The sequence below is a fragment of the Lepidothrix coronata genome, unplaced genomic scaffold (assembly GCF_001604755.1).
Source record: "Lepidothrix coronata isolate B3197 unplaced genomic scaffold, Lepidothrix_coronata-1.0 Scaffold49, whole genome shotgun sequence".
NCBI lineage: Eukaryota > Metazoa > Chordata > Aves > Passeriformes > Pipridae > Lepidothrix > Lepidothrix coronata.
In genome coordinates, this window is record NW_016690229.1 from 4,535,547 (window position 1) to 4,561,018 (window position 25,472).

At 50.9% G+C, this 25,472-nt stretch overlaps 1 protein-coding gene across 1 annotated transcript in view; it reads right to left on the reverse strand.

The window, feature by feature from the left end:
- Nucleotides 1-25,472, reverse strand: part of LAMA5 (laminin subunit alpha 5) — an 88,679-nt gene that overhangs the window by 23,159 nt on the left and 40,048 nt on the right. The window contains exons 4-28 of the mRNA XM_017815289.1: nt 23,140-23,258; nt 22,604-22,774; nt 22,305-22,402; nt 17,319-17,434; nt 16,317-16,435; nt 15,413-15,503; nt 15,124-15,258; nt 14,623-14,685; nt 13,292-13,432; nt 12,825-12,962; nt 12,442-12,576; nt 11,817-11,951; nt 10,062-10,199; nt 9,863-9,915; nt 9,578-9,677; nt 9,104-9,156; nt 8,592-8,697; nt 7,672-7,771; nt 7,316-7,472; nt 5,521-5,659; nt 2,590-2,732; nt 2,389-2,495; nt 1,552-1,705; nt 1,055-1,215; nt 456-564 (exon numbers count right to left, since the gene is read on the reverse strand). Coding sequence (XP_017670778.1) covers nt 456-564; nt 1,055-1,215; nt 1,552-1,705; nt 2,389-2,495; nt 2,590-2,732; nt 5,521-5,659; nt 7,316-7,472; nt 7,672-7,771; nt 8,592-8,697; nt 9,104-9,156; nt 9,578-9,677; nt 9,863-9,915; nt 10,062-10,199; nt 11,817-11,951; nt 12,442-12,576; nt 12,825-12,962; nt 13,292-13,432; nt 14,623-14,685; nt 15,124-15,258; nt 15,413-15,503; nt 16,317-16,435; nt 17,319-17,434; nt 22,305-22,402; nt 22,604-22,774; nt 23,140-23,258 — 2,981 coding nt within the window. The remainder of the gene's footprint in view (nt 1-455; nt 565-1,054; nt 1,216-1,551; nt 1,706-2,388; nt 2,496-2,589; nt 2,733-5,520; nt 5,660-7,315; nt 7,473-7,671; nt 7,772-8,591; nt 8,698-9,103; nt 9,157-9,577; nt 9,678-9,862; nt 9,916-10,061; nt 10,200-11,816; nt 11,952-12,441; nt 12,577-12,824; nt 12,963-13,291; nt 13,433-14,622; nt 14,686-15,123; nt 15,259-15,412; nt 15,504-16,316; nt 16,436-17,318; nt 17,435-22,304; nt 22,403-22,603; nt 22,775-23,139; nt 23,259-25,472) is intronic.

The following is a 25,472-nucleotide window of genomic DNA, read 5'->3' on the forward strand; positions in this document are numbered from 1 at the left end:
GCCTCTGCCACTGGAGCCCACAGCAGTTCCTGTGCCCACCAGGCTGACCAACTAAGCACTCATCAGACACTTCAGCTAATGCACGGCAGGTCACACCTTTGTTCATTGCCCCTTCTTCCTTGGCACAAGCCCTAAGGCATTTAGGAGCTCCACGCATTTACGGGATTCTTCTATCCTTGGCTGAGCTACTGTGAATGCCTTCAATATAAAAGAGGCACTGCCCCAGAGCTGCAGAGCTCCCTCTGCAAGAGCAGCTGCTTCTCCCCATTTTCTCCCCACTTCCATTCCCATGATCCACTACAAAACACCCCACTGACCATGTTCTAAACCTTGGACTGGTCACAACACAGGCTAAGATCTAGTATCCAGTCCAAACAGTACTAGAAAATCCTTCTAGAGGCTGGGTACCACTCCTTGCAACCTGTTGACAGTGCTGCCCTTGCCGGGAGCCTTACCAGGAAGAAGTCAGCCAGATCAGAGGTGAACCGAATGGTGGCCTCCGAGGTAAGTTCAAAAGTTGCCATACGGCTCTGGGAATCCACAGCAATCCCTCGACAAAGGAAACTGCAAGAGAAACACAGATCTTGAAGCTGGCCTTGAGCAGGGTCATGACCCATTTCTTATCTTGCCAGCTATATGTCCTGAAGGGATTTACACAATGTTCCTTTTGATGTTTTTTCTGGCAAGTCATGAGTGAAGTTTCCCAAGGACACCTCAAACATTTGTTTCCTACTGCAAAGGTTGCAGTCTGAAGTCAGACAGGGTTTGACCTGTCTCCATATAAACCTGTCTGTAGGTCATTCCCTAAGTCAAGGCCCCTACCAGTGTATCCAGCTGTAAATGGATGCAACAGATTAGCTCCTGGCAGAGGCATTAGAGGACTGTGCTGGCACAAGAACACAATTTCAGTGGATGGCCAGCCACTAAAATCTCTGTTCAGCTGAGGCATTACTCTGTTCATGTGATAAACCAGAAAAAGTTCCACTCAGGGGGAGATATCCTTGCCATGGCACAGGAGGACTGTGCCCTTTCTCCCTTTCAGAGGTGAACATACCTGTAGACACAGGGGTAGAAGGTGAACGTGCCCTGTTGCATGGCTGAGTGTGGTGAGCTCACGGCAATGCCCACCGTCTGCAGGGCGTTGGTGTTGGCATACTCCACCACCAGCACGTACTTCCCAGGCTGGGCAACAGGCAGGGACAGCTGGACTTCCACCTGGAGGACAGAGGGATGACCTGAGGGAGGGTCTTCAGTCCCACTCTCGACAGTGAGTGTGTGCAGGATGCTACAAACCTCCTCTGCATCTGAGAGGACAATGGGACAACTCTCACCAAGTCCTTGCAAGCCCTTTACATGGGAGACTGTTTTTGAGTGCCTTGAGCAGGGCATGCAAGCACACAGCTGCAAGGCTGATGGGGCAACAGTGGGGTGCATGTGGGTGTAAAACCTTTCTGGTAGCCTGCCCAGGTGGAGGTAAAGCACCAGAGAGTGGGGGCAGAGGGGTGAGCGCTGCAATGCCCGTGTGAGGGATGAAACACAAGCGCCACTCACATCACTGCCACTGCAGGTGGCCATCCGTGGGTGGGAGGGGGTGAGCTGTTCTGTGGGACACAACCTGGGGAGTCTGTTGTCCAGCCTGCACACAGCATCCACCCCTGACACAGCAGGGAAGCCGTCCATGGACAGGTACTGATACAGGAGGCAGCTGAAAACATACAGAAAAAAATTGCAAAGTACAAATGTTACAACAAGATTGTAAGAGTCAAGAGCACCCACACAGCCTGGTCCCAGCCAGGTTTGCAAAAGGCTTTGGTCTATCAGGAGGGCCAAGGAGCACCTCTGGTTAGTGGGGAGCAAGAGACTGGGTATTATGGGACTAGTGAGGGCAGTAACAATAAAAACCTTCTCCCCCTGCATTGTCCTTTATCCTGGGGACCATTACTATAGTGGAGGGGACAAGTGGTGTCCAGAGACCAACCAGCCTTCTTGCCAACATGGAAAGAGGTTCTGGGCAAGCAGATACACTGAGATGCTCCAAGCACTACCACTCTGTCATTGGAGCCATTTTCCAGGACTGCTGACTGACACACAACCTGGTACTGGGAATCCAGCCTAGCAGGGAGGCAGGCTATGGTCTTCCTACTGGGTGAGCTGGCCCTCCAGGGTCCATGAGAACACACAAACTGCCTGTGCCATGGATGAGGAGCTCTGTGGGTTGGCTTTCTGGGCCAGTGCAGGTTCCACAAGCTCTATAATCCCAGCAAAGTGTTCTACTAAGCAGTTTTACTGTATCCAGACCCTCACAGAGTACGGACTGTATATTCCTTAAACCCAGGCCAAGAGGAGCTGAGTAGGTCCCCCACAGCACAAAGATGTGGAGATTCTTACTTCTGGGTGGCTTGTTCAGGGGCTGGTTGGTAGGTACATGGCTCTGTGACCTTTAGCTGCAGGATTGGTGCTTCGTAGTATGAGCTGGGTAGCAAAACCAGATAGTCCTAAGAGGAGAAATAGGAGAGTTGTTATGTTTGGGACACTTTGTCCCCAGGGAGCTGCTGAAGCCCCCATGGTGGATGGAGCACAGATCCTTACCAGCAGCACACCCTCTGCTTCAACAACCAGAGACCAGGTGCTGGGGTTGAGTACGAAGGGCTCCCCAAAGCTGTTCTGGGGGACGGTGACAAAGGCTGGCTCCGTGCTGGGAGCAAAGACAATCTGCTTGGTCTGCTCTGTACCTGGAGTGGGAGGGATGAGAGGCTGTGAAGGGACTGGAATGGAAAACCTGGGGCTCCACATGGGCAGCTCTGCTCAGGGAAGCAGTTCTGTGGTGCAGCTGGGAGTCCCGGGCTCCCACTTTCTCAGCACTGCCAGAGCAGATGCACCCCAATTCCACACTGTCCTGGAACAGAGACATCCACTCTGAACCTGCTCAGTAGCTTAATGGGAGAAAAAAATAAAATCACTGCAATCCTTAATGCCAATCCATAGCTCTCACGGTGTGCTCTGCATCCCCAGACTGCAAAGCATGGAGTATTACATGCCAATGAGTATTTTGACAGCTAGAAAAGGAAGGAACTCATCTGTGAAGAACTTATTGTGAGACAGACAAAAAAATTGCCCAGATGCATTTTTCCTTAGGGATATTCTGACTCCAGGTCCACAGGCAAGATACTTATCTTCTGGTAAACTCTCAGACCCCCAAGCTGTGCTCGTGTCTTCCTTCTCGCCAGCCACAAACTCTGCACTGAGATTTAGACATTGATTTTAACTGACAGGACAGAAAGGGTTTAAGGCTTGATCCTGCTGCTGTTGAACAGCTCCTCGGCTCAGCTGACAGTCCCACAACCTCTGAATTCATTAAAGTTGGATGCAACAATGATACAGCAGGTAGAAGCAGCCTGTCTGCCTGCCCAGCAGTCTCAGGAGCGTTCTGGAGAGCACAGATGAGAGGGATTCACCGAGAATGGCTGCACGGTGAGCAGATGGGATGAAGGAGGAGTGGAGAATGTGACACTGACTATCCTGGTGTGGTACGTGGACATCAAGGCACAAAGCAGAGGACCAGAAGCTAAAGCAAGGGCTTGTGCTACTGCTGGGATGGGTAATCCCTCCCCATGTGTGCCAGCTCTGTTACATGCCCGGCATCAGCTGAGGCTGAGCCCTTGCTTTCCCAGATGGGAAAGGAGAGGTGAGGATGCAAGGAATCAAGAGATTTCCCTGAATAGGCAATGGGGTAGCTTTCTTGACAAGCTGAAGTTTCACAACCCTTTGAGATTATATGTAGCTCAAATTGAGGTGGCTTCTGGAGGTGGGGTGGGAGAAACCAGTATTGGCTGCAATTCCTATGCTTGGAAAAGGCTTCCCTATTTTCAAGCCACATCTTCCGACTTTACTTCTTTCCAGGCTGCTTGTCCTTGATCACGTGAAGCCTATTCTACTCAGGTAGAGGGTGGCTGAGCATTTCTGGAGCCTCCCAGGGATGCTGCCCTCCCAGATCCTGTGGTTAGTGAGCCAGTCTGGCTGTTTGTCTTCAGCACTAGAAAAATCAAGTGTTGCTTCTGCACGTGGCGTGAAGCACATTATAAGGCAAATGAGCTCTGCTGCTGGATAGGACAGATTAAATACTTCCTGACCTTTGGTGAGATCCTAAAGCATGACCATGGCTCATGTTTCTCTTGTCTTTCTACTGCGCAATATGACTGGCCATAAAAATAAAAAGCAGAAAAATAGTATCTTGGCATTTCAAACTTTGCATATCACATCAAAGGCAGATCACCTTCTATGTCAATTCGAGACAGAGGAGAGAACATTACACACTGATAAACTGGGTGTTTGCTGTTGACAGCCTTGTGCTGTGCATGTATGGTCTGGAGGAAGAGCTTCAGCAGGACGTTGTGGCTCTGGCACTCGAGGGGGTAAAATCAACCAGCCAACCACCCATTAGGGCACCTGCACAGCCTCAGGTCTGTCCCCATGCAGTCTTGCTCATATTGTTTCCCAGAATATCTGTTATCCAGGCTTCTAGGCTTGTTCATACATCTTTTGATGTCTCTTCTTCTCCAGCAGCTCTCGGCTTGATAATACGCTGCACCAGAGTGCAATGCCTGTATAACATGCACAATTCCACTCCACTTCCAAACCCCACACCATGTGTGAAGCCTTCAGCCTAGTTTGGGAGATGTGTACAGTAAGGGCGCGATTGCCACATCAGGGCATCTGCTAAATAAAACCACATCCAGCTGCCAAAGTTTGGATCCACTTCCCATCACTTGGCTCTTTCTTGTTTTGTGGAAACTCAGCTCAATTCTGCTTGGGGCATTGGGGTGATCTTGTCCCATGCTGGAAAGATTGTATAGAATTGTACAATAGTCTTATCTCCCACAAGCGTGGCTGATCTCAGTCCTCAGTGTGCAGCCCCAGGGCTGCTGCTGCTGCTTTGTTAGATAAAGGGGGCTGCAAACTCAAATCAGCCTTTCAATTGGAAGGGCAGGACTAATGGGTAAAGCCATATGGAAGCGTCTTCTGGAAAGGATGATGCAGGAGGTTGCCTGGGATGGGGAGGAGGTGGCGATGGCGCAGGGGAGCAGAGCAGTCTGGGATCCTTACCTCTCCTTCGTGGCTGATAAGCTGTAATTTTGCCATACACAGTGGCCCCTCCTGAATTAATATACCTCAGGATGACATGGAACAGATAGAGCTCTGCCTCCTTCACGTCTACAGTGACTCTGATTTTATTCTGCAAAAAGCAAAAGAGCACATGGGGCACACGTCACTGGGGGCCAGCTCCTGACAGCCCACCCGCTCTGTGGGAGGGCCTGACCCACCTGCCTACCTGTCTACCTGCCTGCCTCTCTTCCCCCTCCCTCGCCATCCCATGGCACGGCTCTGGCCGGCCACCTGGGACGGGCACACTTGGGATGGGCACACCTGGGACGGGCACACCTGGGGCAGGAGAAGGGGCAGAGGAGCAGTGTCGCAGCGTGGGATGCTTTGAGTTAGTCTAGAAGTGAAAAATGCACTTACAGTTGCCACAAACATTAAACTTTCCTTCCTCAACGACCGAGACCCTCCCTTCCACACTGGCGGGCCCCCGGCTGACGTAGCGGAAGACGAGGCGGAAGAGGTCGGGGGAGGTCACATTGAGAGTCACCACTACCTTGGGCTGGTGGGAGAGAGAAAGGGGAGAGAAGCAGAGCACACCTTCAATTACCTCCACCGCCCGCACTGCCAGCCCAAGCGCAGCCACTCGGCTCACTGCTCCCAAAGCAACATGCCACAGTGCGAGGAGGACACAAGCACACAGACCCTACTGCAGTCACGGCACATCATGGCACTGTCCCCTTTTTGGGACCAGCCACCGAGGGAGCAACCTGCCTGTGGGAGGGGGTGGAAAGGCTCTGACCACACCTGGAAGGTGCTGTGGCACAGCAGGGGGGTTGGGCTATCCTGGGGCACACACCATGCCAAGGGAAAGGTTTTAAGAAGCTCTTGCTTTTGTTATTGGCACGTTGCATCTGGGCTTCGTGTGCCATAACCAGCCAGCAGGTATCAAATGCTGAAGCACCTGCACTTGTGTTTATGGGGCACTGCTCAACTACCTACAGAAGAGGCTGGGAATTGAGCTGGTGCCTCATCCTTGGGAGGCACCATCCCAAGAGCTAATGGACTGTGCCACTGATGGTGCACCAGTCCACTGCCCGCCTGGACACTGTTTGGCAAGACCCCAGTTAAGGAGATGCTTAAGTTTGACCTATTTCAAAGAGATCTAAGCTTAAATAACCTCCTGCCTGCAGAGCAAAACTGGGGTTTGCCCAGGGAGACTTCTAATGAGGGCTGTGCATTCTCCAGTTACACTCCATCTTCCCACTTGGAGAGCAAACTGGTATGATCTTGAGGAGAACAAACTACAGGTGAAACCTGCCAGCAGGAAGCCACATGCCAGCCCTTTTATTGAGACCTATTTCTATCTCAAATGCCAAAACTGGATGCAACACTAAAGCCACAAGCTTGAGCATGAGCTCCATCCTTAAGCTTTAAGGCTGGGATTTTCTCGAGGAAGCCTACAGGAGTTCATTGCTTAGCTCCTACCTACAGATTCAATGGGAAATGGCCCCTCTGTTACTTTACCTAAGCATGAAAAAGTGAAGAAACTGAAAGTACATGCACCAGAGTAAGGACCATCTTACATGGGACAAGACTGTCAGGAGAATCTCTGCCCTGCATCCCAGCCCCCAACACACACAGTTCAGCAAGGGCCATGCAGAAGAATCCACCGTGGAGGAAAAAGGGTCAATAGATGAAACAGCTTCACTTCTAGGGCTTACACAACTCCAGATTAGCATAAACCATCACTACAGCAAACCAGCTAACAGCAAGGGGCAGAGGCTGAAGGGTAACAAGAGGTCCAAGCTGAACATGGAAGCTAAGGAGGAGATTACTTATTTTTGGAAAAGGGAGGAAAGGTTATGCTGAGTTGTAGGAAAGAGCAGTCAGATGAAAGAACAAGGAAACTGAGAGACAGCATTTACAGACATCCCTGGAAGTAATCACCAAGCTACCTTTGTCTAAATGGATTAGGATGTCACGGGATTTCCAATTTAGGATCTTTCCCCTCATCAGTCTATGCCATCCCCAGTGCTACAGGAAGTATCTGCACAAACAGGCTATATATACACTGTGCTGTTTATGTTGGCCATCATGTCACTTTGGGGGGTTGAGAAGCACTTGGGGTGAAAGATGTGTGCCAAAAGCACATCAGTCCTCCACTGGCCACATCCTCCCCAGAGGGAGCTGGGCTGGGATGCAGGCACAGGCATACCTGGATGGAGGACATCTGTGCATATCCTCGCCAGCTGAAGCCCTCAAACTCCAGGGGGTTGTAGCCAAAGCGCACGGCACGGCCAGACGGTGTGGTGCCTTCTTCCAGCTCGAATTTCAAGTGGTGAAGGTCAGGGAAATAATGGTCCCGCGCAGGTCTGGGGAAGAGAGAGAGCACTGCTACCTACTGGGCTACCTGCAGGGAGAGGCAAGAGGACGCCTCTGCCAGGCACGTGGTTGGTGTGGCAGCTGCCCAGACAACAAGGTCCTCATCCCCGTGGTGGCAGACGACACCATTCCCGAGGCAATGAGTGGGAGGCAGAGCACTCCAAGGTGCATCTCCTGCTGGCAGCTTACTGGGTGCAGGTGGGACCGCGCGTGCTCTGCCGGCAGCGACAGGCTCCGCTCCGCTCCTCGCAGGACGGCCCCAGGGACCCGCCGACGTCGCACCGGCAGCCTGCGGGCAGGAAGAGCCTGTTTATATTCCCTCCACGCTAACAAGCTCCTGGTCACTAATCAAAGGCACGTCCCAGCAGGCAGGGAGCCTTGGGCCGCTATTTTTACTCCATTGTATCCGTTTTCATATTTGGCCCCGGCCCCACTTGGATCGTCTCTTCTTCCACCTCAGTGCTGAGCTATTTCCAGGCGGCTGCAGGAGGAACAAGGTCTGCAAACCCTCATGGCTGGGTGCCGCCAGCAGCAGCCTTGCTCCCTCTTCCCAGCCCTGCCAGGACTGTGTGGGCTGGCTGAGAGCGTCCGGATCTCCTCCTTTACCTCTTCCCATGGGCACGATGGAAAGCAGCCAACCCCACATGTCCATGCCACCCACTCTCAGCAGGAGGATGGCACATGGATGCAAGGACACAGCCAGTGGTTCACACACACCAGTTTGTGGCACTCTGAGGAACACCCTTCTGGCTGTTTGCTCCCCAGCCTGACAGAGCTGTGTCCAATGATGGTAAAAGTGTGAACTCAGGTCTCCAGATCCACAGAAGATCCAGCCCCCGCTCTGGGCCATGGTATAGAATCATAGAATCACCAAGGTTGGAAGAGATCTTTAGGATCATTAAGTCCAACCATCAACCCAGTGCTACCACTGTAACCCCTAAAGCACTAAACTGTATCACCCAAAAACAATGACCCAAAACAGGAGGTGGAACATCTCTTGCCTCTTCTCTCTACGCTCAACAGTCAGTTGTCTATCCAGAGCTGTGTGCTCCAGGGTCAGTTCTTGCAGCCCCCCCTATTCACTCAAACCCATCATGAAGAGGACTCACCTTGGCACCCAAAGTAATTTGCATTCTCCACATTGAAGTAGCCGTCCCTGCACGCCGAGCAGAACTGCCCGCACACGTTGGGTTTGCAGAAGCACTGCCCGTCGCCCTAGGAGGGAAAAGCAGGCATGGAAACTCATTCCCTCCTGTTCCTTGTCATGGCTAAGCTGTTTCTCAGTTATTTGGGTTCTGGTCTGAGACACTGCAGAAGCATTTTTGAGTTTCATGCTCTACATGGCTTCCTGTGCGTGGGTGGGCCAGATAAGGGCCAGATAACTTAAATTACCCAACAATGCAGGCAAACAAAAATCCAGGCATCCTGGGACAGACCCAGAAATACTTAGGTGCCTAATTTATGACAGGTCTTAATCCCACATTCTCATGCAAGCCCAGACTGTGGTGCAAGCTTTGAGAGCTCAGCGTCAGGCCTTTCCAGCAGCTGCAGGGAGAGACAGAGCTGAACGCTCCCAACACAGCACACCCAGAGGAGCCTAGAAGCAGAGGAGCAAACCCACCTGCTGGCACTCTGCGATTCTGCTGATGGTGCCCTTGGTGTCACACTTGCAGTCTGGAGAGAGGGAGATGAACAAGAAAGCCAGAAGGTCAATCAGTCCCTGAGAAGAAGCCTGATGGGTTCAGCACCCACCACACCAGAGGACACCGAAAAGGGCTACATTTCATTGTGGACAGTTACTGCTGAGGACACAATGACTAAAGACATTTGCCTTTTCTGCATATTTGGCCATGAAAAATTAAGCATGCAAAGTCTGTAGGGAGGGCTGAGAATGGCAGAACTCATTGCATCAGCCTTATGTTTCAATCCCAAGCAAAAAGCTCCAGCCTTTCCCCTTTGACATGTCACTTCTGGGAGAAGACAGAAGGAAGGGCATCACTTCCATCCAGCAATGATGACCCCCCCCCAGTTTGGGTTCTGCACCTTTACAGCACGAACGGGACTTCTTGGGGCTGTGCAAATGCCATTTCCTTACTCAGGCAGCCGTAGGGATTCTCTGGAGTCAGGTTCCAGTATCCAGGCTTGCATCTGTCACAAGCTGGGCCTTCAACATATGCCCGACACGCGCAGGAGCCCTGGGGAAAGGGTGAGAAGAGCGGGTTAGAATTTGCAGCACAGTGGCTGAACGTGGGATCTGCTGCTCTGGTGCGGGTAACGGCTGCTTTTGGGCTGAGCTTAAGGGAGAACCTGGTCCAAAATGAGATAAAGGGGATCATGCAAAAATGACCTGCAGGGGTGGGTGGGTTCATTTGATACTCACCGGGGCCAGCGAGGGATCTGCAATCTCCAACCCTGCTGGGTTACAGGAGCCCACTGGAAAACAGAGGCACAAAGAGGGATTTACGGAACCAGCTCACACACCCAGGCTGTTTGGGGAACGATAAACCCATTTACCAGCACCACACCACTATGTCCCAGGACACTGGAGTGTCCCAAGACATGAGGGAGAAGGGGACTACCTTCGCAGTGGGGGAATCCATAGGCTCCTGGCACGCAGCTCTCGCAGCGCAGCCCCGTCACTTTGGGCCGGCAGCTGCACTGCCCCGTGTCCTGGTCACAGGTGCTGTGCAGGGAGCCCTCCGGGGAGCACTGGCAAGCTGCAAAAGAAGGGAGAGCAACTGCTGGAGCTGCAGGGCACAGGGCCTCCTGCATTCAAGGCTTCCCAGCAGCAGCCTCTTTTTGTCTGCCTGACCTTCTCCGCCATCAAAGCAGCCAGAAATATGGGTTATAAATAACACACACGCTCATTCTTCGCTTTTGGTTAAAACCACCCCATCTTTTAAGAAAAACAGTACAAGCTGCAACGTTTATCACACCAATTCATACACATTTTTGTGTGTTTTGGAGGCAGGGAAAAGTTTTGGTTGAGGAGAAGGGAAAAGTGTGATCTCATCCCCCAAAAGTTAGTCACCAGTGACACATCAGGCTCTACAAAAGCCTAAACACCCAAGAGCAGCACTTGGCCCTCAGGGTCTGCCCTGTAGATGTTGTATGTGGGCAGTGGGGCTGCAGCACCAGGCCAGCAGCACAGCCTGGGCAGTTGAGGGCAAGGGCAGGGCAATGGTTCTGTGGCTTCCTGCACGACCTGCCTCCCAGGAACACATGCAGAGATCCTACTGCCCTATTGCAGGAAAGGTCAGCAAGCTGCTGGGGAGCTGCCCATGCCTTCCCTGCCCAGCCAGTACTCCTCAAATCCCTGCCAAAGTAGACGTTTTAGGCTGACATCCCCAGACTGGCTGATAGCAAAGCATTGCTCATAAAACAACGGACTAAAAAACACATAAAAATCAGGTGGTTCTTTTCTTTCCTCGCTGTGGCTCCTCTACAGCTCTGTAATGTGGACACTGCTTCATGAGACAAAAAAAAAAAAAAAAGAAAGAAATCAGGTGGTTCTTTTCTTTCCTCGCTGTGGCTCCTCTACAGCTCTGTAATGTGGACACTGCTTCATGAGACAAAAAAAAAAAAAAAAAGGTGACTGCTGAACTCCTGTGAGACCATTTCATCTATGCCTCCAGCCTCTTCAAAGGCATATTGCCGGCATCAGCATTTGGGAGGAGTGCTCTGCCAGCTGGCACAGCTCAGGAGTCTACATTTAGTACAGTGCAAGAGGGTGATGATGCTCTTTTGTTCCCTCAGGGAAACTGTATCACGGATTACTTTTTAATGAGCAGTAAATTCTTGCTGGGAGACATAAGAGTACATCTGGCTTCCAGTTGGGCTGCTGACGGGGAGGGAGATGAGGACGCTCTGCCCAGAGCTGGGGAGGACTGGTCAGAGTATTTTGGGCCACAGGCATCTGCCACAGGCGTTGCTCATCCCTGGCAACTGCAGCTCTGGTCCAGGAGCATTGCAGTGCCCAGGGAAAAGGACAGAATCACAGAATTGTTTAGGTTGGAAAAGACCTCTAAGACCATCAAGTCCAACAGTCACACATGGCCCAGCCCGCCACCAAACCATGTCCCCAAGTGCCATATCTACATGTCTTTTAAATCTCTCCAGGGATGGTGACTCCACCACCCCTGGGCAGCCTGGTCCAGTGCTTGACAACCCTATTGATAAAGAAGTTTTGCCTAATATCCAATCTAAACCTCTCCTGGTGCAACTTGAGGCCATTTCCTCTTGCCTCATCACTTGTTACTTGGGAGAAAAGGCCAATCCCCATCTGGCTACACCCTCCCTTCAGGCAGTGGCAGAGCAATAAGGTGGATACTCACGAGTGCAGCTGGGGTACCCGTAGAAGCCCAGGGCACACTGGTTGCAGGTGTGTCCTGCAAAATTCATGTGGCATCGGCACTGGCCAGCTGGGCTGCAGTTGTTGTCCACAGCACCCCGGGAATCGCAGGAGCAAGCTGTAAGAGCAGGACTGTCAACAGCCTGATGAACCCTGTAATCTGTGGCCAACCACTGCTGGTCTGTCATTCATCCCCCCCCAGGAATTAGCCATTTCTATCAGAACTAAAATAATTTGTTAATTCCCTGGCATGTCAGGTAGTATTTTCAGCTGGAGTCATGGCCATAACAGAAAAATGCCACTGAGGGTTTTTTACAGCCCATTCAATGTTCCCCAGCAGTTTAGTAGGTTAATGCACTAAAGTGACATGCAAAAAAGGCATAAGCTGAGACGCCAGGTCACAGCAGGGTTGTGATGTGGAAGTGTGACTGATAAAAAGTGCTTTGTCTTCCAGGCTTTGATGTGATCCATGACCTCCAAAGCAAGCCTGCCAAATTCACAGTGCAAACCACATGGGTTTGATGTTGAGAAACACCAAAGCCTTACAAAAACAGGTATCTTTTTTAGAAAGTGACAGACCAGCAGGAAACAGAGGTTAAGGCCCTTACCATAGCAGTGGGGGTAGGAGTGGTACCCAGGACTGCACTGCTCACACCGTGGCCCAGCAAACTCAGGTCTGCAGAAACAATTCCCGACGGAGTCGCAGCCTCCCGGCAGCGTCCCAACAGCACTGCAACCACACACTGCAACACAGAGAAACCATCTGCCCTGTGCTGAGAGCACACAGCAAAGCTCATGGCAAGTGTCTTTTCCTCTGAAAGCTTCTCAGGTGGGTATTTAGGTGCTGCTCTAAGAATTCAACCCGTCAGTCTCTGTCCATGGCACATACTCTTCAAAACGCTCAAAACCCCACTTTCCAGTCCTTCAACCCTTTGCCAGAGGACTCCGGCTGTGTGTAGCCACCCAGGCCCACGGGAGGACAGATACTCACACTGGCACAGAGGGTAGTTGAAGTAGCCTGGAGCACACTGGTCACACAAGTGCCCTTCAAATCCTGTTCGGCACAGACACTGCCCTGTCTCGCTGTCACAGGTGCCATCATACTGACCAGGGCCAGAGCACTGGCAGGCTGGAAAGCAACAAGAGCACTAATAAATAAGCAGGTTCTTCATCCTTCCCCTTCCTAGGGAAGGAACCAAGAGCACTTGTTCCTCAGGGGTAGAGGAGCAGTCGCTGGAGAAACCCTGGCGGACAGAGCTGACAGCAAGCATGCCTGGCCCATAGCTCACATCCATAGGGAATTTCTCAAGGGCTCCCCTCAGCCTGGGAGGATGCTGGAGCACCAGGGATGGGTGGAAAGCAACAGCAAAAGTCATGGGAATTTATTACTTGGAAGTAGGGAGAATTCCTCCTCCCCAGCAAGGAGAGGCACATTCCTGCCCAGCAGGAGGTACTCACGCTGGCAGCTGGGTCCATAGTGGCCTGGGGCACACTGGTCACACTGTGTTCCCTGGAAGTTGGGCTTGCACACACACATCCCCACACGAGGGTCCTTGCGACAGGCGTTGCCTTCTGTCCCACCAGCGTAGCAATCGCAGTCTGGAGAGGAGACACACAACAGGCAACACCACACACGGCTGTCAGTCGAGCTCTGAGGTCCCATAAGGACAGGGCAGAAGGTGCCATGAGAGGCAACAGCTCAAGCATTTCCCCCCTCCTGATAACCTTCCTATTAGATGTAGATGTTTTAACCAAACCCTGCCCAGACAACCAGCCACCTTGGCTCGTGGGATGGCTGGGAGAGCTCAGCACCATGCAGGTGTGAAGGTGCTGGGTGGGCAGCAGGGAAATGCACAGGGCAGGCAAATGCTGCTTCCATGAGCCCAGGTAGAGCTGATTCAGTGCAGCACTACCTAAGTGCGGGAATAACCAGAGCCTTCAGCTAACCAGGGTGAGCTTTGAGCTTTCTCTCTGGTCACTCCATGCTCAGCTGCATGCGAGGCCTCCCCACTGCCAGGGCAGGCAGGTGCACTGGGTGAGCAGTGCTGAGGCTCTGAGCCAGCCTTGCCATCACTGACAGCAGTGGTGTGGGGTGCTGGGCTGGGAAAGAAGAGCAAATATCATCTGAGAACTAGAGGGAGAGGAAGGTGAGGAAATGAGAAAGGAAGTGAGAAATTCCAGCTCAGGAAAGAAAAAAACCTGTCTGGAAGATACAGAGTTTAAAATATCAGAAGGAAGGAAAAGGTTATCTGGAGCGTTCTGGGGAGCATGAGACAGAGGAGGATTCGGTGGGAAAAGAGACAAGAAAAAGCACAAGGGAGTAGATGAACTGAGAGGAGTGAGCATGAGAGAGGAGGGAGGTGGAGGGGAGCAGGGATAAGGGCATGGGTGAACTTTCTAGACAACACAGAAAGTGACACAGAGGGAGCAGCTGCCCGTGCACACTTCAGAGGCACCCACAGCAGAGCTCCCAGCTCAGCCACAGCCCCTCCATGGTATTTCAGAGGTTTCTCACAAGGAGGCCAGAAAGGGCATCCCCATGTGGCCTGGACCCCAGAAAAAAGTAATTACACAGGCATTCAAAGCTAAAGTTTTCATGTCTATAAAAGCAGGGATCATAAAACTTCCTTTCCCCCACCCTCAGCTGCCTCCCCTCTCAGACCACTCCCTGTCTCATACAATGTACGTGCCCAGTAAGCTGAAGACCCGATCTTGCATTGGATGGGGAGATGCAACAAAAATGATATCATGGTGATTAGCAAAACATCAAGGAAAACTGCACTGCTTACTTATTATCTGTCCTGCAGGAAGCACTTGTTCTCCAGTATCGTTGTGAGTGAAAGCTGGAACAGCTACGCAGAGAAAGAGACATTGCACAGGTCATCACACACCCTCAAAGAAATCCTGTCAGAATATCAAGGGCCTGACAATCCTAAAGCTGAACAGGCTGAATGAAAATGTGGAACATGGAACAAAGCACAGATATCCCACTAAACAACAATCCATTACAGCCCTTGTTAAACTGTCTTTCACAGAAGTGAGAGATGAAACTCCAGCAAAATGGAAAGCTCCCACTGACTCCACAGAGCTGAGTTCAGACCATTCAGCTCTGGTCCAGCTTCCACCCAAGCCAAACGTGGGCTTGTTCCTACCTGCAAAAACTCTTCCTGGGACAAGAGTGCCAGGTGGCATAGGGAAAAGGCACATGAAGAGCAGCCACAACTGGAGATCTTGGCTCTTCCCACACCCCCTGCGTCTGTGGGATCCCAGATCTGATCACCCCAACTTACGGTAACAGTGGGGAAAGTTGAGGTATCCCTCAGCACAGGCATCACAGAGCTCCCCAGTGTAGTTGGGTTTGCAGTAGCAGCGGCCAGTGAGGTCCTCACAGGTGCCATCAGTGAAGTCAGACTCACAGTTACAGCCTGCAGAGAGGGACAAGCCGGCAGCGGTGTCACTGCCCGAGACCCCAGACCCCCTACACCAGAAAAACCTCCCAGCCCAATCCTCCAGACCACCCTCCCCAGTGCCACCAAGTCCAGGAGGGCATCTATGACCTACAGAGGAGTTCACACTCACGATAGCAAATGTATGGAGAGTCGATGGGGTGGTCAGGGGACCGATAGTATCCTGGGATGCATCTCTCGCAATTGATGCCAGTGGTGTGATGCTGAAAGACAGTGGGTTAGAGGGGCATCAGTTCCTGTGCCTGCAGGACTCAATGTTCATCTACCAGATATACTAACAGCCCCAGGTTACAGAGGAAGCAGCTCAGGAGTGTCAGCATGCAGAAGACATAAATCTGCTCAAAATGCTGCATACACTGATTTGAAAACAAAGCATTTCCTCCAAACTGTATCCTCCCATAAACACAGAGTGAGTTTCAGGTTCATATCTGACCTCAAGCCCATTTCACTTCCCTCAGATGGTAAAATGTCCTGACCACTTTGTGCTTGCAGGATGGGAGCAACCTGTTTCCTCCTAGCAGGAAAGCACAGTGAAAAGTTTCATACCACTACATGAATTAACCAGGGCACAGTCACCTTGGGTAGGGAAGAGCTACTTTACCACTTTCACTGGGAACTTCAGAGATTGAGAAGACTGGCATTCTGGTGGGCAGAGAGAGATCCAGGGAGATGGCAGCACCTGAGTGCTGTGAACTAGGCAGGGACCTCCAAAAATGCTGAGCAGCAACCTGTCCCTCCCAATTCCAGTGCCTCAGCAGACCTAACCCTAAAGCATCAGGAAGGTAGCGGTGCTACCCAGGGGACGGCTAGAAACCCAAGTGCTATTTTAATTACTGGTGCACACTCCTTTAATCCATGGCAAATAGACTAAACTTCCAGGGAAAGACCTAATGTAGGTAACAGAGGGTGTCTGAGGGGCTTAGTGGAGGTGCCAGCAAGGCTGAACTCCAGGTTGACAGTGGAAACAAACACAAAAATTTGAAAAAGTCTTTTCTACTGGAGCTCTTCAGCCCTACCTGACAGTCAATACAAACACCTCCCCCTTCAAACTTGTCTTCACGACTCCTGCTGGCTTTGTGGCGATCCACCTCTGGGTCGTAGTAGCAGTCATAGGCGTGGCCATTGCAATTGCAAGCTGAAATACAGGGAGACATTAGCTAAGCCACCAGCCCATGGAGATCCTTCAATCTCCAGCTGCATCTCAAGATGCGAAAGCTCCTTTGTGGGTCTGATGTTCAATGGGTTACTTTGCAATGAGAACTGATGCATGAATGCATCGGGAGGGGTTACGTGATCTCCCAAGCTCCCAGAATTCTTTCAGTTCAAAAGCACAGAAGCAGCAACTCTCTCACAAAGTCTGGTCGGCAACCAGGAGAGCGTGGTGGGCACAAAATCACAAGTAAAATATGTGCAGGCGTGTATGGACGAGCAAGAGAAATTACCCAGCTTTGGGGCCTCAGAGAGTCTGGTTTAGAAAACAACATTCTTGCCTCTTGTATCCCACCCTGGATAGAGGTGAGCTGTAAAATTCAGCACCCAGTGAGAGGGCTTTATAAATGCACAGGATTAAGATCCTTTACCACCCTACACGTATAAGACACCGTGTGGTGTAGCTGTGCTCCGTGCTCTGCATTCCTAGTACAGCAGGAATTCCACTGTCGGCACTGACCAAAGGCTTCTCTGGACAAATTAAGATGTCCTGTATGTAAACACGTCCAAATGTAATTCATCTTGGAGACAGAATTGAGCAACGAGACTTGCCTGCACGAACCCTTGGACACGCAGGAGGAACTGGAACATAAGCAGAGTCCAAATCCCACACAGACCTGGTGGACCTCCCCGTGTGAGCCTCAACTGAGCACCACCAACCACTGTGCCAGTGACCTCCCCGTCACCCAGTCCCGCACACCACCAACCCCACCGGTCCAGCGAATGGCTTCTCTGCACCGCAGCATCCAGGGCTGGTGTGCTTTGCAAAGCAGCTGGAAAAGGAAGGGAAAATCCCAACTCCAACTCACGCTGGCACTCGTTTGCGCTGTCGGCAGTGGCAGGTTTCCACGGGAACTGGTTGTAGCCGGGGCAGCAGCGATCGCAGGACCCGCCGCAGGTGTTGTGCTGGCAGTCACACTGCAGCCTGCAGGGAGGGGAACAGGGCACAGACAAGGTTGGGGTGATGACAGGGATGTGTGGGATGGGGACCTGCCACGTGACCCCGCTGTGCAGAGCTGCCACTAGTCAGATACATGAACGACTGATATTTGCAAATCCAAATATTCTGGAAAAGAGGCTTCTAAGGCATTTTTTTCAACTTTTTAATTGCTGATTTATTTTTTTCTGAGCTGAACACCAAACTTGGCTCTTCCAGCACCATTCCCTCCCTTCTCCTCCACCATCACTCCTCCCTTTTTCATAGGGAGACAAGGATTAGAGAAAAATCAGCGAGACGCTGCTGAGCCAGCTCCGCAGACAATAAAATGTGAAATGGTTGCAGGTGGCAGTGGTAGAAGCCTGAGCTGAAGCAGATTACTTGTGTAGGGTAGTGTGGTGCAGGGACACAAGGATGTCCCCACCACTGTGCGGGGGCAGCGTGAAAGGAATAAATGACAGCTCAGAGCTGAAGAGGAGCGAGGCCACACAGGTGCTATCTGCTCCCCCAGGTGTACCTGTGCTGCACAGAGGAGCCACGAAATTTGAATTAAGTCTTTTAGCAGATGCTGGCCCCATGCTCCCTGTGAAATGCACCTCCTGCTTTCCAGGCAGGGCCGTGCTGGGTAAACAGGCGGCTCCAGAGGCGCCAGGCAAGAAATCTCGACAGTCAACCGACGGATCTCGTCCCTGCTCGACCGCAACGGTGATTCATTAACAGCAGTGACATCACCTCCAAAACCTCCACTTAGCAGAAGGCGATTCCCATCCAACACAAACGCGTTCTGTTGTATTAGACTTATGGATAATACAACATGTTCCAGCTTTTATCTGTGCAATTACTCATTTCCCCTCAGGGCCCGTCTGCCACTCCCATCTCTCCCTCCCTCCAATGCTTTTCCATTCAAAAGCAGTGTTTAAAAATAAATGTAATTTTTTTAAAACATCAGAGACAAAAGGAGCAGTCATTCAGGGTGAAGTGCAGGAGTGCAGACACACTCATCCGTGGCTGCAGTGAGCTGAGTGCCAGGGTTTCCACCTACACGTAATTTTAAGATGTGGGACCTGCAAGTGTATGTACTGCCAGACAGAGGTAGCAGCACGATCTCACTGTAATCAAACACGGGATGAGCTGAAATTTTGCGGGAATGCAAGCAGGATCCACATTCAGCATGTTTGCTTCAGCCAGAGGGGTTGAGAGGCAGGAGGTCCCAGTGCTGCTCCCAGCCCTGCTGCTGGTCCTCCCCTTGAAGATGCCATGGGATGCTTGGCCGCAATCAGGTCTTTGAGCACTTATCATGCCCTGTCTCTGCCCAAATTCCCAGGCTGGGCTGTGGCTGGCAGAGTCCTGGCTGAAGCCTAAGTGGCAGAAAAGTGCCTTGAAATATTCAGTAGGAACTTTGTTCTCCCAGTGTTTTGCAGACCTCAGGGGGGAGACGCAATGAAAGGCAAACTTAGGCCATGTCTCTGTAAGAAAACCACCCACAGACCTCTCACCTGGCTGATTACCACTCAGCACTTCCAAAAAACCAAAATTTTAAGGGTTTCTTTCCATGGCAGCAGCTGGAGATCAAAATTAACATCCATATGCATATGTGTGGAGAAAGACGGTCACTGAGTCAGGGAACTTATAAACCTGCTGAGCAGTGCTAATCTCCCTGACTGGAGGACGTGGCCCCAGCCACACACCCTGGCTCCTTAATCTTCAACATGTTTGAAAAGCACTGGTTCCATTCCCAGAATGCAAAGAGATGGCACTCCACGAGTAAAGATGCACATTTCAGATGGAGAAGGAGTTATTTATTTAGTCTGTGCTGTCCAGAGTTGGGAATGACCTCTCGGAGAGTTCATCTATCGTGGCTTTACTGCACCTTGTGCTGAATCCATGTTGCTAATGAATTATGGACAAATGTGCATAAACTACAATATTTACATGTTTCATTGATTGAATATATACAAGGAAGAAGAGGGAGCGGCTGTGTTCACATAGCACATATTTCCTGCTTGTCCTGACATAAGAGATGAAACCGCAGCCTTCCCACTGGAATTGATGCTCAGTAAGAGAGACTAAACAGTTTGCAGTGAGCAGCTGTGGCAGAGGTGAGAGCAGCACACAAGCATTACAGCACCTGGATTTGGCTGGGACATCTGAGTCGCACAATCAAGAGAAAAAAAAAAAGCCCCTTCCTCTGCTTCTGACTGTACTGAGGAAAAACCACCTGCAAAAAGAGACTGACAGATGGCACAAATCTACCAGCACACATGGTGCTCTTCCTTCCAAAATGGGAAAGAGGAAGTTAGAGTTCAGGATCCAGCAGTGGGAAAGCATCCTTCATCTGCAGACGCATATCTGACCAGCCAGGCTGCTGTTGTCTTGTTGGTTATCTTCAGCATCAGGCACAGAGGCAGAGCTAGACTCCCCAGTTGTCTCCTCTCTAGCTTGTGGCATCTGTGATGGGTGTACCCACAGAAACAGTTGCTCTTATCAGACGGATGTAGAACCCTTGCAGAGTTCTCCTGAGCTCACGTCATGTTAACACACCTGAGCAGTTGCATGTCAACACAGGATTCCTGTCTGGGCTCTCCGTGCCAGGTTCCTGCTGATGCTTATCTCACTGCTCCCAGGGTTTGCCAGGAGAAAGGGCTGTGCCTGATCCTGCTGGTGTTCATCTTTAACCAGGAGAACATTCCTTCCCTCTGTTTAATTCAGCCCATTCCATCTTGGGGCAAAGACAGACAGTAGTGAAAAGTGCAAAGAGCCTGGAGGAGGCTGTACCTGCCCACACACTGCAGGTCCCTGCTCATCCACACTCACACAGGGCCCAGACGTGCTGCCAGCTTAACACAGCTGGATGTGCAGCCTCCTTAGCTTGGCACTTCACAGAAACTTTCCAAAGCTGGATAAACATTATCATTTATGGCCAGGAAGTCAGCTCACAGACATGCTTCATCATGTCCCAAAGTCTTTGCCAAGGTTTCACCTCACCTCTATCAGTGCTCATCCTGCCTTGCTGGGCAACAGGCACAAGACACACAGGGTGTGCAGAAGAGGGAAGTTACAATGAGAAGCAGAGACAACAATTGGGACTTTTAACAGGGCCAGGCCAACCAACATTCCTCTGTTTGCATTTCCTTGCCCTGTTGCTGTCACCCATCAGCATCTGAAGAGGCAGGACATGTGCAGAAGGACACGTTGCACAGATTTCTGAAGACATGACATGTTTCTGTCAGCTGGGGCCCATGACTGGAGGGGACAGTGTGTCTGAGCCCCAGCTGGCATGTAGCATTACAGCAGGTATCAATGAGCTGGCTCTATCCTGTGTCAGGGTAGGAGGGCTGGGATGCCTTCCCAGCAGTGCCCACTTCAGCAGGAAGGTTAGACACGGCTGTTGCTGGAGCCTGGAGAAGGGCAGCATTTCACCAATTACTCATTTTCTCAACTGAAAGTATCATATTTCTGCTGACTCCTCCGTGCTCCTGGGCTTGCTAACAGGGTACAGCAATGCCAAGAAAAGTTCTATTTACCCAGCACCTTTTCCTGCTGTATCCCAAAGGACTTACAGCTGTTATGTGATGACTATACAAAGCACCCAATAGGAAATGTTTTCTCCTCCAGTCCAGTGCAATCTGCTCTGGGTGAAATGCAACAGCTGCTTACCAATATGTGCTGCAACATCAGAGAACAGTTTGGGGTCAAGAGCAAAGATGCCAAATGCATCCAAATGAGAGTGGAAGGAGGGGAATTCTGGGAAGCAAGAGACAGTTGCAAGTAGAAGTAACACTGAACAAGAATTTCCAACACATCTCTCCTTGCTCAATTTTCCCTCCCTCCCTGGAGAGCCCCAAGCCATTGATTCATTCAAGAAATGTCATAGCATTTCCATGTTAAAGAATGATTTGGCCCCATAAAGCCTTTTGCCCTGGTACACAGGTGTACTGGCATTCAGCAACACCAACATCTGAAAAACAAGGGACTGTACATTCAAATATTTATGAACTTCCTTTTGTCAGACAGTTTGGCACACTAAGGCAGACTTGCTTACCAATACATCTTTGTTTTAATACTTAACAGCTTTAACCTTGGCTGGGACTCACTGGAATTTTATTTTAGAAGATCCAAAAGCTCCACATGATCCCGATGAGAAAGAAATACAAGCTTCCCTCATCCAGCTGAATCTACTCGTCCCTTTTATAAAGGCAACATTCAAGCTGCAAACAGATGGCTAAAAGCAACACTTTTGTGGCTGGAAGCAGCTCTTTGGCATTCCAAAATGCCAAGGCAGATGGGAAAAGCCCCATAAGCCAAAATGTAACTGCTTTGCATGCTCTTTTTCTTTTGCAAAGAGTAATTGTTCAGCTACATACATAACCAATTTATGGTTCTTATGATTAGAAATGGCCTCTGGTTTCATGGGGACTCTCATTCTTATCTATTTATGATGAGACAATGCTCATCTATTTATGAGAGCATTGTGCCAATCCTTAAGAAGTCATGTGGGAAGCAAGAGACTTCTCTGAACAAGTTCAGAAACCAGTCCTAGACTTGGATGGAAAACCTCCGTGTTCAACATTAGTATCCCACCTTTCCATTCCAGCACTCTGCTCCCATGGGATGGCAAAGTTGTGGACAGGGAAAACAGACCAGGGAGCTGATCTGGTTGAAAAAAGAGTCTGACAAAACATTTAATTTTTGCTACTTTGTCTGGAGCAGTTTCTGACTCGTTCTCAGGGCAGAGCCACGATCAGCAACACCGGCACAATTACGAGCTCAGGACAGGACACAACTCACACCGGCATCTCCATTCTTAGCACAATAATTCAAATGCTTTTACACAGAACTGGGACTTTGAAAAAGGTACCTGTAAGGGTCGTTGGGGTCCTTGGCATCACAGACGTCTGCGTGGCCGTGGCAGACACAGCGCCCACCGATGCTGATATCTTTGATGCTGTAGTAATACTGCAGAGCACAAGAAGAGTTGGCCATTAGTATCTTTACAAATAAGATTTGTAACTGTTCTACTGAGGATTCAGCAGGACTTTACCCAATAAAATGATCCCCCCCAAGGCAACATCCAGGGATGTCTTCTCCCCAGAGGTTGCATGCACAGCCCTCAAATAGTTCCACCTCATTAGCAAGAGGCATCAAGGCCTGCCTTACCCTCCTTGTCACCGTAGGGTCCCTCAAAGCTTTGCCCATCAGGTGCCCGAGCAGAGTGTTTGTCTGCAGGAAGCGCAGTCTGATGTTGGTGGCTTTCGTGAAATTCCGCAGGAGAGGAGAGTAGGAGAAGTTCATGGCTCCTGGTCGCCCATTGACCAGGGAGACAACAATCTGTGAATGGAAGGAGGGAAAAGGCCGGCATGGATGGGGCCTTGAGCAACCTGGTCCAGTGGAAGGTTCATCTGCCCACAGCAGGGGGTTGGAACAATACGTCTTTAAGGTCCCTTCCAACCCAAACCATTCTGGGATTCTATGAGAAAAATCTGTGTAATCCTGCAGAGTGGGGGTAAATTAATTTCTCCCTTAGGTGAACCCAGTTATCCACATGACCGAATCAGTTCCCTGCCAATCTCATTTGGTCTAACCGAGTAGTTTAAGTGGCATCCGAAAATCAAGAGGGAACCAATTAGTAGGAGTATCTACAGCCACTGAGAAACCCTGGAAACTCCAGGGGATGAAAATGTGCAACTGCTCACCTCCCCGTTTTCCAAAGGCACGATCCGGGAGTATTCAGTAGTGCAGATGGCATGGTCGTCCCTGGTGATACGATCCACAGTGTGCTGTCCAAACTTCTCAATGCAGTCCCTCTTGGAAGCTGTTCATCAACCAGGGAAGATAGCAGTTAAGAGAAAAGGAACAATTCCAAGCCCTGTATGGATTTTCCCACGCTAACCACAGGAGAGATGGGTGTATGATCTTCGTTAAGCATTTACTACATACAGATTGCTTTGTATCATTAACTCTGTCACATGTGAGGGAGTCACTGTAACAGTAATAGGTAGAAAATGCTCCAAATCACCTCCCTGCAGTAAATGAGGGAAGTGAGAATGGCTACTGTACCTTCTGCAACCACCTGCAGAGGAACCCACCCCTTTATTTTGGCATCAATCTCACAGCTGAACCAGCTTGAGATCTAACCCTGGTCTGGATCTGTTGCCTGGCTGGCACTGGATTTGCTGCACTGCTTTCACTGAACTGTGGAAGGGTCCTTCGCTGCCAGGGCTCTGCTCTTGATGAAGGAGCTGTTCCATCATTTCACGAGGCTCCTAAACTTCTTGGGTCAGTCCCAAAGCCAGCACAGAATCACACAACGGACATCTCCCACCACTTAGGGTGGACATGCAGGTGTAGGGAGGGGACCTGCAGTATTTGGGAGAGGCAGAGCAACTGCCTGCAGGATGTCTCCTTCTCCCACCTTAATATGAACTCTGCAATTGCTCTTAAACCAACACTACAAAACAGAAATGCCAAAGCCACCAAGAACCACCCCCTGGGGACAGCAAACAAGGGCTCCTGCCACTAAGTGGCAATGCAAGGCTGGCTAAAGCCAGGGGAGAGAAACTGCTGGCTCAGCGACCTGCTTTGGGGACACTGCATGCCAAGACTCTCCTTGTAACTTCAGGAGTGTCCTGGCCCCTGTACAGGTTCTCCTGCAAGTCCAGCACCCTTGTCCCCAGGATGTCTGACATCCCTGTGCTGGCAGGGCCAACCAAACCACTGTGAATGTGCCGGGACAGCTCAGGACCTGATCATACGGGGTGGTGAGCACCTACATCTACCCATGCAAAAACCTACATTGTGCCATTCTCAAGGACTGTTCCCACAGGAAGAGCCTGGACAAAGGCTGCTGGTCTTCCCACTCCCATTCCACCTGTGCCAGGACCTCACAGCAGTGCGTGCTGAAGTGTACGTTGCTGCAGCTTTCCTGAGGGTGTTTCCACGTGGAGAAGAAGGAAGAAAAGGCAGCCAACACAACCTGCTGTTCCTGCCAGCAGTGTCCAGCTCACACAGGAAGCTGATGGGGAAACGTTAACCCAATTCAAGGGAATAATCATCCAAAATCTGTCGCAACGTGCTTCAGGAAGGCAGGTCCTTCATTCCATGTGCTGCTTGGGTAGGCTGAGCCAGGCAGGAGGAGTAGCAAAGGGGGAGCAGAGATCTTCTGCCTCCCTACCTTCACCCCTGGCCTGCACCCATCCACACCTTGTCCCAGCAATGCAGCCTCACTCCATGAAACACTGTTTTGGCAACAGTGAGAGCTCAATTGCATCCAAAGGAAGATGTGGAAACATTTAACATAAGGTCTCTGGCGGCTAAGCTTTCCTTTACCAGGTGCTTTTTTTAAAGGCAATTTACTTTTAAAGCCCCAGGCGAGGAGCCTGTCACCACTGGCTCAAGATGATTGATTTCCAGAGAGCTGCCACGGCTGGGCATGGAGACAGGATGCTCAGCATGAGGAAAACCAAAGAACTCCTCCAAATCTACAGAACTGTGTGAGCCAGAAAATGGGCACTCTGAACTAAAGCAGAGTAACCCATCAGCTTTAAACCCCAGCAGCACTTTAAGGAAAGACAGAAAAGGATGGAGCCTTGCTCTGTGCAGTGGCTGCCTTCCCCTCTGCAGTGGCACTGCCCAGCAAATTAGCCCAGACCAAAGGGGCTAATCCTGCACCCTGATCCTACACAACACCACAAGGCTGTGTGGGCTTGCACAGACAGATGGGACCGAGCATCTTTCACATCCTGCCCCCATCTGAAGCACCGTGTGGGGAGCCTTTCATGGGGATAAACACCCCCATAGATCTCTCCCCAGCACCCCTGCTTCTCTTTTGGTGGCTGAGGAAAGCACAGTGCCTCCCCACCATGATGAACAGACCCTCATTGCCACAGTACCTCCAGCCCCCCTCCCTGAGAGGATCCATCAGCTGCAAGGGCAGATGCTTTCCACAGCAGGCCCTTCTTCCCTACTCCCACAGAGCTAAGCCCAAAAGCACCTCAGCAGCCTGGCTGGGGGGCCTGGGGAATCAGAC